The 13,138-nt window shown below is 27.2% G+C and overlaps 2 protein-coding genes across 2 annotated transcripts; one reads left to right on the top strand and one right to left on the bottom strand.

The window, feature by feature from the left end:
- The first annotated feature begins 569 nt into the window (after positions 1 to 569).
- On the top strand, positions 570 to 6,023 carry Daxx (Daxx-like protein). The gene is made up of 4 exons (XM_011502152.1): positions 570 to 1,768; positions 1,994 to 2,260; positions 2,321 to 2,847; positions 5,314 to 6,023. The coding sequence occupies exons 1-4, from the start codon at positions 793 to 795 to the stop codon at positions 5,908 to 5,910; spliced, it is 2,367 nt and encodes a 788-aa protein (XP_011500454.1). The 5' UTR covers positions 570 to 792; the 3' UTR covers positions 5,911 to 6,023.
- A 37-nt stretch (positions 6,024 to 6,060) lies between these two features.
- Positions 6,061 to 9,796, bottom strand: KFase (kynurenine formamidase). Its single transcript, XM_011502100.1, has 7 exons — positions 9,699 to 9,796; positions 9,525 to 9,626; positions 9,297 to 9,431; positions 8,087 to 8,165; positions 7,161 to 7,352; positions 6,351 to 6,501; positions 6,061 to 6,254 (listed from the first exon to the last, which is right to left on the bottom strand). The coding sequence occupies exons 1-7, from the start codon at positions 9,769 to 9,771 to the stop codon at positions 6,117 to 6,119; spliced, it is 870 nt and encodes a 289-aa protein (XP_011500402.1). The 5' UTR covers positions 9,772 to 9,796; the 3' UTR covers positions 6,061 to 6,116.
- Between the last annotated feature and the right edge of the window lie 3,342 nt (positions 9,797 to 13,138).

Consider the following 13,138-nt stretch of genomic DNA (forward strand, 5'->3'; position numbering starts at 1 on the left):
CAAGCAGTAGTAAAATTAATTTTTACAAAAAATATAAAATATTTAAATGTACGTATATGTATACGTATATGTATAAATTCTTGGTATCAAATATTATATATATATATATATATATATATATATATATAAATTTAATTTTTATTCGAAAAGAATTATAACATAATATTCTAATAAGTTGTAAATTTGTTATTTAGAGAGCTGAGTTAAAAAGTTAATATACTACGCTCAACGAAGATCATAATTATATTTAAATTTTGTATTTACCGTTTGCTTACCGATTGGTATAGAATTAATCCATATTATACTAAAATATTTGAAAATAATATCTTATTTTATACAATTTTATATATTATTAATTGTTTATTAATCTTTTTAATGTATACGCATAATTAACTAAGAACAATAATTTAACTATTTTTATAAATATTTTAAAGCATGTATTAACGACATTTAATTTATTTCTAGAGTACAATAAATATTGATGCAAATGTTAAGCAAAAGAGAAAAATTAATTCTACACAAAAAAGAAAATTACCACTATCGCCGCAATTACAAAAAGAAAATACTCCTAAAAAATCTAAAATTAGCAAAAATAGAAAGAAAGTTATTGATATTAAAAATTCTAATGAATTTTGTTCAAATAGAGTAAGCAAAGATTTTCTTAACGACACGCAATTCACCGCTGCTAATGGCTTAAGAACAAATGCTGTAAGTAATAATCTAAGTTCTTCTTGTTCTTCGCCACAAGCTAAAACACCCGCAGAACATAATCTTAGGAAAAGTAAATTATTAATGGAAACTGAAATTGTTAAAGAATTAAATAAATCTTTATCTCAACCTAGTACATCGCAAGAATCTTGTCAAATTAAAAAATGTATAAAACCAAAATTAGTTATCAAAGAAAAAATAGCTATTCCAGAACCAGAAATTGATGTATTTACAAGGTTTATTAATATTTGCTTGGAAAAAAGAAATGATGATATTACTATTAAAATTTTAGATAAGTTGAGAAAACGTTACGAAAAATTAGAACCCATTTGTCTAAATAATGAGGAATTGAAATCTTTTATTGAAGACATAATACAAAATATATTAAAGACTGACGAGAAAAAATTTTATTTTTACATTGAAGAAGTTAGTAACGAAATAAAGAGACTTAATTGTGAGTCAAAGATAGTTCAAATCGATGAGAAATATGCAAATACTGAAAACAACAAACTTGATAAAGTTGAAATAAATGAAAATATAGTATTAGAGCAAGAAAATCACACGCTATCAGAAAATTATATACCTTTGGAAAATCATGCACTGTCAAAAAATGATCTGCATAAGCTTAAAAAATTAAATAAAGCTATCAGAAAGTGCCAACAGAGAATTAAAATATTAGAAACGCAAGAGGTTGACTTTGACGACGAAGAAGATTCTACATATATACAAGAGGACAGATATAAAAGGAAATTAATAGAATTGTGTGCATTGCGTAGCAAATTAATTGGAGATAAAAGTGTCAAGAAGCAAATTTATAAACAACTGTTGAGACTTAAAGATATTCCTGGTAAAATTACTGGTATAAGAGTACTAGATGAAGCAATTCTTACTTTTATTAATTCTAGTATAAAGAAAGTCAACAGATTGAAACATATTAAAAATCCAACCGCAATTGCTGATTTTCTCACAGTACCTGATTATCATGATATAATACAATGCATTTCCGATTGCAATAATCAGGAGGACCTTGAATTGACAGATAGGAAAATAAAAATGTTAGGTAAGTACAATTGAATATAAATGTAAATATAATAAAATTATCAACATTGTAAGATAAATATTGAATTTTGAACATTAGACGTTTGACAAATATTTTTACAATTTTTTTTATCAATGCATAGATTTTTAATGCGCGCATAATAATGGTCAAGTAAAATCATTTTATTTTAAATAAATCGAATAAGGATATTGAAATTTCGTCACTATAAATGTTTATTGTTTTTAGCACTGACAGCTCATCAGTCGCTTGTGCATTACTTGAAAAAACAGAGGATATGTGAGAGTCAGAATTACTTATCATTTTATGGGGAGAGCAAAGGAGATCCGGCAATAACAAATGATGAATTACATACAAAATTACAACAGAATAAAGAAAAAGGTGACAGAAAATTAGAAAATATTTTTAAACAATACGAGAAGAAAGAAGAATTAACAGCAAGCGAGGAAGATCAACAAACATTAGGAAATACTTGCTCAGAGGATGAGGATAAAAGTAATGAACAATATGAAAATGATAAACAAATGGATAAAACGAAGAAAATTAATACATTAGATGAAAATGAAAAAACTGAGAGTAACGTGAACTTAACGGAAAAGAATGTAGAAAAGATATTTAAAAGTTCTGAGGAAAAAGAAGAAAATTTGGAGAGCTCTAATTTTGAAGATAAAAGTCAACAAAATGATAGAAAGACAAATGATAAGCAAACAGATAAGACGAAGCGAATAATTACATTCGCTCAAATTGAAATATCGCCAAGAAAATTGGTGGAAAAAAATTTGGAAAATAGTTTTAAAAATTCTGAGGAGATTGAGCAATTATCTCCAGTAGATAGAATACATGAAACTTTGAAAAACATCGATTTCGACAGAATACATCAACAAAATGAAAAATGTACAAATGATGATGAAAAGGAGGAAACAAAGGAAACAAATTTACCGGCTGAGAATGAAAAATTAGCAGAAAAAGAGGATCGAGTGGAGGGAAGGTTAGAAAAGATTTTGAAAAACTCCGAAGATAATGAGCGATTACTTTTAGGAGATGAAAATCAACAAACTTTAGAAAATGCTAATTTGAATAAAGCTTGCGAAGAAGAAGAAGAAGAAGAAGAAGAAGAAAAAGAAGAAGAAGAAGAAGAAATATACATAAATAATAAGCAAGAAGATAAAACGAAGCAAGTAAATTCATCTAATGTAAATGAAGAATTTGGAGAAAAATTGAGCTCGGAGAAAGAAAATCAACTACACGTAGAAAATAAGCAGAAAGATAGTACAAAATTACAAAATGCAAATAATAAAATTAATCACAAAAGACAAAATCAAAAAAATATTCACAATGCAAATAGTAATGTCATTTGTGAAAAAACAGAGCTCTTAACAAGTGAAACGAGCAAAGAACCTGTAATTCAGTCTATTGTTTCCAATTCAACGTGCGCTATGAATAATATTTCAAAAAATAATACCAATCCGTCTTTAGTGGAGCCAGACAAAATAATTGAAATTTTAAGCGACGAAGATGAAAAGATTTTAAATAATAAAAAGAATTACAATGCTGATGTGATTGAAAAGACTAACATTACAAATAATAACTTGGAAAATGAAAGTACAAATACAGATTTATCGACGCCAGACATTCAAAAAATTTCACAAATATTAAAAACTAAAAATATATCGACATTAGACAATCAAATCGTACAATATAATGATTCCGCAGAGATAACGGAAACAATTAAGAAAAATCAACAAACTTCCAGCGGAGAGGCTGCAGGTATTAACATTTATTATTGAAAATAAATTCTACTCGCATTAAAATAATTTAATTCTTGTCCCTTCAAGCATTATCAATCAATAATCAATCAATAATCAATTATCGGCAGATAATAAATTAATTATTCGATTTTAAGCTCGCGATTATAATATATAGACAAGTTATATAATGAAGTGTAGAGGCGTGTAAAAGTAGCTCTGTTGAGAAAATCGCTTCTAATAATAATAAATTTCGACTTTACATTCTCATTAATTAGTAATAGACCTGTATTACGTCTGTTTTTTTTTTTTTTTTTTTTTTTTTTTTTTTTTTTTTTATCGTTTGCGAAAAATGATATTGCATTATATTTTTAACGACAAATACTGTAATATTAATAATAACAACAATAATAATAATAACAACAACAACAACAACAACAACAACAATAATAATAATATATCGTAAGATAAAATGAGAATAAAAAAAATCGAAAATACTGTGAAAAGAGAGTTGTTTTTTGTAGAAAAATATCAAATGTAATAGGAAAGAAAAAGAAAAAATTTTCCAACGCTATCAGGATTAAGAAGAAAAGCCGCGATGACACTTTAAAAATATTAAAATTGTCTTTCTTAAATCTTAATTTTAATTTTAAGAACTACTTTATATAATTTGCCATTTTTCACTCGTGAATATTGGAAATTACAACGTTATTTACTTATTAAATTCAATTATCTTGGGCAAGTTTTAGGAATTTTTATTTACGAGCTTTTCATAATTTGCAAACATTGAAACAGTGATCTTTGCATAATTGCTGTTTTGTAACAAAATTAAATGTTTTGAAAGTTGTCAATAGAATTTTCATTCTTAATGAGTATGATGGAAGAGTGTATTTATTTAGCAATAAAATGATTAAACGTGCAATTTGTAATTTATCGCATAACAATTTCCAATGACATGACACTATTTTCTTAAATAATATTTTCCAAAATGTCATGTAAAAACATTATATTACCAACATAAGGGATTATACAGGATTACAGTTTTTATAGAAGATTATGAATAAATATTTTTATCTTTTTAATTCAATTTAATAAGAGCTTGAAAATCATAAAAATATTAATTCCCCTTTTATTCTTATTTATATGATAATATATCATTTACATTTTTATTTTATAATCTTAAAATAGCACATACTATACCTTTATTTTGCCATTTCTCCAATTATTTAGTTTTTAAGATTTTTGCAAATATTTTAACATCTTATAATTTTTTAACTTATTTTTATTATTATATTAATATTTATTATGACATTAAATTGAGCTGTGCTTTTTTTTGTATTTAATCTTTTGTATTTTAATGTCGACCGTATTAAGCAACTACATTTTTATTTATATAAAATTGAATTTACTTATTACGCTCGATGATTTATTAATGCATCCAAGTATTTAAAATTTTACCTTTAAAATATTAAGAAGTTTCGTACGTATATAAATTGTTCGATAAATTAATCGAATAACAATCTGTTAAATGAACGTTTTTACCGGGCGAACGAAATTTTAACAAATTGTACGAATTCGTTAAAAAAAAAAAAAAATAAGAAAAAAGAGAAAAAAAAAGCTCAAATTTAATATGCAACAACACGTGTTACAACTAAAAATATTTCAACGTATTGTTATTTTTAACAAGAGTTGTCGTTTACATAATACTTACATAATACTTACATTTATTAATGTTATTTTATTTTGTGTTGTATACATAAATAATTATTGTAAAAATTAATGTTTCTAATTTAGTTTATTAAGCATATAAAAGTACATAATAACATTTGTTTTTCAGAATCTAAAGCACCTGAAGAGAATGTGGATGTTAATAAGAAAAAGAAGTGGATTGGCCAGGAATTTCGATACGCGATTAAAGTGCGTTCGTTCGCAAAGCCACCCGATTCTTGGAAAGACTCTTCGTCTCCCGAGAAAGTCGAGCAAAATTTATCATTGCCTAAGCAGCAAAGAATCGCGGACTTGCCAACGCCGGGATTCATAGATTTAACTAGCGAACAAAATTATCGACTGCCCTCGACAAGTGCGATAGTGAGTAATCCTTTGGCCATCAACAATCGTCGTATGCCAGTGAATAATGCGGTTTTATTAAAAAATATCATAAGCAATTATAAAATTCCCTTTCACCAGAATGACGTTAAGGGGCCTAAAATTGCCACGCTGAAAAATGTTTGCGTCGTTAATCCAAAAATCGGACAGGCAATGACTTACGTCCCGAAAACAAATATACTTTTAAGTAATGTGAATCCAGACAATAATCTGAATCATGTACCCAATACGTTATCGAGTAATACTGTTATCAGTCCATGTCTAACTGTTAGGCTACAAGAGAATAATACTTGAATAATCCGCAGCTTCTCAACATGACTTTCGTTCAAAAGGAAGTAGAAAGAGTATAAAGAGATCTTGTGAAAATAAAAACTGTGAATTTTTAACATGTGTAATGTGTATTTTTAAAAGTATATTTAAGTGTGCATAGTAATAATAATAATAATAATAGTAATGTATTAAAATGTCATTATACGATACATTATAATCGTCTGATTGTATTAATTACGGGTGGTTAGATTTTTTATTAATACTTTCGATAAATGATATTCCTTATTGGTTAAATTTTCGATTATATCGAAGTGATCGATGCCTCTAAGGAAAAGGAACTCAACATTGTCAACCAATTTTATCAGTCTCTAGAATAGAAAGAAAAGGAAAAAAAAGTCAATTGATCGATTATCGCTTTTTAATAAAAGAAAAGTGGTACGAAGTGCGTAAAGCGAGTTACTTACTCTTGAATACCGACGCGATTCCTCGATAAAAATAGGCGAATCGCATTCTCCAACCGTTACAATAACCTTGAGATCACGCAATGCTATGAAATTGTCCTCTGTAACATCCGATTCGTTGAAAGGTGCAAATGTATAGGATTTTATTTCATCGCTAAAAAGAATTGTTATTATTCGCAACAATGAAATTGTTTATTGAGATAATTTATTCGATAGCATATATAATGTAATGTTGATTCCAATGTTAAACCGAACTACTTTCAAAATTAATAAAAGACACAACTTTGTTAATGAATCTGTTAATGATTAAAGTTAATGATAAAATTATTATGAATTATAAACTAATAGTTTACGGTAATAACAATTACAACAACAACGACAAAAAAAAAAAACAAAAAAACAAAAAAAAAAAAAAAAAAAAAACCAAACAAAAACAAAAGAAGAAAAAAAAAAGACGTATAATTTAAAAGGCTTACTTTTCATATAATTTATAGATCAGTTTAAGATTAAAAGATTTTGCTGTATTATAAAAGACAAAAACAAACTATTCTTATGTTTTATAAATATACAATAGATATTACGATGTTCTGTGTATTAAAATAACTTAAATAAAAAAGTGAGATTAATGGCATAGATGAGTATTTGTTAGGAGCAAACGAGAATCCAAAGATGTGAAAATAAAAATAAGTTGTACTTATTAGTTGGATAAAACGAGTTGTACCGATAGCTATAAAGACATTTTGTAATTTTGTATAAAATGCCGATAAAATACAGTATGAGCTTGAAATCCTAGGCAACAATTATTGATCTTACGGGCTTAAGTTGAGGCAATCCTTGAGGCTCGTCCCCAACAGCGGCTCAATCGCATAAATGCCGCCGATAAGGACGAGTCCCTTGAGTAAAGTTAGAAGACCGTGGCTCGCAATAAGATCGAGCCAATTCTGATCGTGAATGAGAGCCGCTGCGAGATGAGCTCCGGCACTGTGACCGCCAATCCATACGCACCTGTATTGTATTAAAAGTGTCTATTGTGAGATTTAAAAAGTGATTTCGCGATGACGACGAAGACGAAAGATAGAAAAATAAAGGGGATGATAATGAATTATGATACAAAATATCGGAGATTATGCGATAGGGTTGTTTTTTTTTTTTTTTTTTTTTTTTTTTTTTTTTTTTTTTTTTTTTTCCCTGGGTAAACGAAGCCACGTGTATATGATAACAAAAAAAACAAAAAACAAAAAAAAAATGCTCTGTTCTGTGGTAGGCCGAATCGATAAAATCTCCATTATTTTATATTGATGTAGATTTGTTGACTTAAGACACTTTTTTTTCTTCTTTTTTTAATTAGCCGTAAGTCCTAAATGTTATCTCGTCATGTGAAAAATAATGAAAATATTCGTTTGACAATTGCGTGAAAATGAATTTATGCGCCACGTATTATGCATTGATTATCGCGTGATGTTAAGCTGTAATTAAACTTCATAATTTTATGTTTCCCTTACTAATATAATCAATTTAGATTATTAAAATCTTTTTGCTTGATGCTACTTGGGTTCGGTGCCATTATATATCTATAAATGTTATTAGAAAGTGAAATTTGATAATATAATTCCTTCTGTTGCACTTAAAAAAAAATGAAAATAATACATGAAAGTAAAGGATAACCTTGTATTTTAATGTATATAATAAACGAAGCTGTAGTATTTATCAGATTAATGAGACAATTATTCTTCACTTACTGGGATCCCGAAAGACGTGCCATAGTCAAAATTTTTTCAGTAAGCAGCTTTATTTGATTAATTATTTCTGTCAGCCGAACTAGAATTAAAAAAAGAAAAGTAGTACAGTAGCCTTAGAATGCAGTATGGTAGAGCTTTGAAAATAAATGGAAAATATTAAGAAAACGTTTTTTTTAATAAATTAATAGACCTCGTACACACTGATTTAATACAATATTTAATAAGAAAATCATTCATCATTTATACTAAAAAATATATATATATGTACGTATGTATGTATGTAGCATATTTCATTTCTTATAAATACTAATCTATTTATGATCGACAATTTTTAAATAAGTATTACCACATTACTTCATTAAGTTTTTAGAATTATTCATACGATATTGTTTAAAAAAAAAAAAAAAAAAAAAAAAAAAAAAAAAAATATAAGTTCAAATATTTATTCAAATCAAGATACGTTATTAAGCAAAACTGTACGATAGGAAAATATTTAATATATATTAAAAAAAATTTTTTAATAACTTCATAGGTATAAATGTAGATTTATAATATTGTACATTTGCCAGTTATCGAAGAAGCTAATTTCTGAAAATCTTAAAAAGCAAAAATATAAACAAATATTCATTTTTTTATTATTATTATTATTATTATTATTATTAATTTAATATGACCAAGCTATGGGAATATTCGTTAATTATTTTATTCAATTAGCAATTTCACATAATGATTTTTATTTGCTCGTGATATCGTTATTAAGTTTTAGAACATTTAGAAATTTGGTTCTGTTTTCAGATTTTATGAAAACTTGTTGAATCGCTAGGCATTATTACCGTCGATAAGTCATTGAAGCAACAAAGAATTTTTGATTTTTTTATTTGAATAAGACTAGTGAAAGTAATCTTATCCAACATATTTAATTGAGTATTAGAAAAATGTGATGGTTATGTTAATTTAAAATTAAAAGATTATGAAAAGATGTAGTATTAAAATAAATTTAGAATTTTCATCTAAGATTTTCGAACATTTAACTTAAATAATCGTCATTTAATAACGGGAATCGTGCATTAAAATTTTGATTGCGTAATCTATTATGTAAATACAGCAGATTCTTGATACGTGCTCTGAATAATTAATTAATAATGAATTATGTTTTCTATTAAAAGCCTACGTCGATCCAATTAAATGTAATAAACGATATCTTACTTACCATTGGGACACAAGTCGTAACCGCCAACTACAACCTTAATTCCGTGAGCAATTAAATTGGGTACAACGAGTCCTGACAAATCCTTTGAAAATTCTTTCCAATATCCCCCATGAATAAATAAAAAGATTGGAGCATCTGTTAATGATTAAATATATCTTTCAAATGTCGAGCTAATTAATTAAATAATCAATATATTTATTAGTGTTTAGAAAATTGTCATTATATTACTTTTTGGAAGATTGGTTCCGTAAATATCATATTTTGTTCGCTCGGAAGATCCGTAGGAAATATTCAGTTCATGCTCGGTTGAATTGCGAACTTCTTTTGTGGCTGCAATAAAATTCAACGATGATTAATTTCTTTTTTTTTACAAGATTTGCTGATTAAAATTCATGATCTTACTATCTTCCGCCAATTTAAAATATTTTTCCAGTAATTCTGTGGATTCGTATCTTTTGCTCCAACAGCTTGGCATGTAAGCCGTTTCAAGATCCTAAAAATTTAAAGAATTTTTATCTCCATTCGCATTAATAATTTATTATATATTCCATGATTGAAGGGATAAAATATTTTCCATTATCAATAACATTCATTTGTCGTGTCATCAATTACCGTTTGGCTTGACTATTATTATTACCACTACTATTATTATCGTTACTATTGTTATTCAGTATATAAGTTAAACATTTAAGTTGACTGGTACACGAAATAATGTATGCACAATTGACTATGATTTCCGTAAATTTTTAACCAATCTACAGATTTTAATTAACAATGAAACTCACGTACTTAGGTTAATGTTTGCTTCATTCTTTCAATTTCTGAAAAGTTCTACAATACGTTTCAAACGAAAAACAAAAAACAAAATACATAATCACGCAGTACGAAAAGAATTTTGCTTGAATTGTTAACTGCAAATTGCACGTAATTCAAAGAATAATGCATAGACAATCGATATAATGACTATAAATTTAAAAATGACAATTTAGTTTGCGTCGATGCATCCAAGTACAATATGAAATTGAATAAAAGTCGCGGCTACCAAAAGCTACCTATTTTCGTTTAAAAAAATAAAGTAAAAGAAAAACACCCATTTGTCGATCTTGATCACTTGATCGCTACGAGAAATTCAGTTGCTGCGCCAGTTACTCGATCACTTTATTAAAAAGCTCGTAAAAGTAGTATTTGATTTTAGATTTTAACATTTACTTTGATAATATGGAAGAGCCGTACAACCAGTAAAAAAAGAAAAAAAAAAAAAAAAAAAAAAAAAAAAAACATTACGATGATGAAATATTTCTGCCAGTGTGTAAACTTTTGTTTCTTAATTAAATTTATAAATTCAATGATAATAACGATAGATGAGTAGCAGGTGATCATTGTGAATAAATCTTTGAGAATTGTCGGAATATAAATTGAAATGGATAAATAGGAAGATGGAGAGTTTTACGCAATACATTGACTGAAGCACCATATGCGTTTACTACATACTGACTGACTCCTCTCACATAGATCTAATTTATCCAAATTAGCTCATATTTAGACACCGTAGACAATGACGAAAGATAATGTCCGGATACGTAAATAAAAATTTACGTACTGGCCTGGTCGTCATCCTTTAGAAATCCCGTCCTCTTTAAGAAATATATACAGGTTCTTTATTCGATCGAACCAATTCCTTAGCTGAAAATTCTCCTTTAGACCGTCAATGTCCGCACATTCAACATCGATTAGCACTACCAACTCGTAAGTAACTAACTACCTTCTCTGCGCAGATGCACAAACTACTATGCAATTATCAGTATAATTACGTAATAAATACCCATAACGCCTCTTTACTATTATATTAATTTCAACAAAAATTATGGTTTAGGTAGAGTCGAGGGAGAGCAGAGTACAGTACGTTTATCCGACTAAACTTATGGTAGGAAAATGGCTTATACATTCGTTCTAAAGTGAATACTTATGTAACCATCCCTCCTACATTCACTTTCAATTCATTCGTTTGCGTGGTAACATTCTGCATACAAAAATTTCGTCTCTGGCAATTTATCGCTATTTTTATATACAAATTATATAAAATTTTTATATACATTTGAATAAATAATATGTTAATGGCTCGAATAATATAAATTCATCTCTTAACTCACTATTTACATGATAAATGAACTCATTATTTAGACGATCTATTATTATATTGTCACACAGTACGTGCCAAAAATGAATTTTCTATAAATTTTAAGCTATTTATTGTATTAATTATAAAGTGTGCTGATGACGACGACGACGACGACGACGACGACGACGACGATGATGATGATGATAATGATGATGATGATGGATGAATTTTGTTCAATATAATTTATATTCGTTAAATAATGTTCTTATAAATCGTTAATATAATGTCATTATAATATAATAATGAATATCTTATTAATCTTGTATAAATAGAAAATTGAGATAAATTCTCGTAAATTTTTCCTAAAAAGTGACTTGTAAATAAGACATTTATAAATAAATATATGCATTTCAAATGTTATTAATAATAATAAGCTTACAAGGCATATTGGCGTTCTAGAAAAATATAATAATTCAATAACATGCACTTGCGAAAGAATTATTACTTAACTATTAGTTAACTATAACGATATTTGCGGGTTAAGACGCGATTCGTGGTTAAAATAATTTTTTACCAAATCCATAGAGGAATAAGGAAGTCTTTGTCTTATCATCTAATCTTATCATTAATCATTAATCTTTAATCGAATTAATAAAAATTGATAATGAAAAAATTGATATTGTAAATCATTAATAGAGTTAGCGATATATTTTACACTTAAAATTAAGAATGATTATGTATAAAAAAAAAAAAGCTAATTTATAGTATAAACTATTTATACACAGAATCGAGACATTTTTTTTTCGCATTGAAATATATGTCTTATAAATATTGTCGAACAATTAATTTAATCAAGCTTTGTGATACTGGTGTTGTTATTATTGTGACTGTTATTATTGTTATTTAATTGAAGTAATTCGAGAAACTCATCAGCTATCATGGTGTTGCTTGTCTATTTTTCAGTTCGCATCTAAATATATTGATGGTACGCTAGTAATTCTAGTTAGTAACTCCAGTGGTCTATGAATAAAAATTTTTTTCTTTCAATTATTTATTTGGCGATGAAACGATGATAAATATATTATTATTAATCGTCAAAATATTTTTATTAAAAGAATTATTGTAAAATAATATCTAATAATATTATTGTTTTGTATTGTTTGTAAAGTAGCGTATATCATTCGCTACTTATTCACATGAAATTAATAATGATTCCCATAAATTTGAATAATGACTGTATAAATCTACCTTTAAAGACTTCTGAAGCTAAATTTTAAAACTTGGCTTTGCACATTCTTAGCTGCATCTTGGATTCAAACCGCGAACTCGGCAACAATTTCAAGGACTCATTGGGAACCAAGACTGCTTTATATTCAAAGCGTCGAGATAATCCAACGATGTTCCTAAAAACGATCGATTTAAAAAAAAAAGAAGATGAACTTTTCGTGGAGTTTAGTCACGCATGCGGACGAGATGCGGGTCAGCTTTATATACAGTCGTAAGACTTTTTTTTTTTTTTTTTTTTTTTTTTTTTTTTTTTTTTTTTAAGCTATACTGCATGTAGCCATATATGCTACACGTACGCAACCATATCGGTAGAAAGTGATGCTCAACCACAAAGCATTTTATGAATCTTGACACAACTATTTATTATCACTTAACACTTTATTCTCAATTATTTGGCAAACTATGTGTATCAGGAAAGTCTAGTTACGCTACGTAT

Source organism: Ceratosolen solmsi, unplaced genomic scaffold, assembly GCF_000503995.2.
Source record: "Ceratosolen solmsi marchali unplaced genomic scaffold, CerSol_1.0 scaffold43, whole genome shotgun sequence".
In the NCBI taxonomy this organism is placed as follows: domain Eukaryota; kingdom Metazoa; phylum Arthropoda; class Insecta; order Hymenoptera; family Agaonidae; genus Ceratosolen; species Ceratosolen solmsi.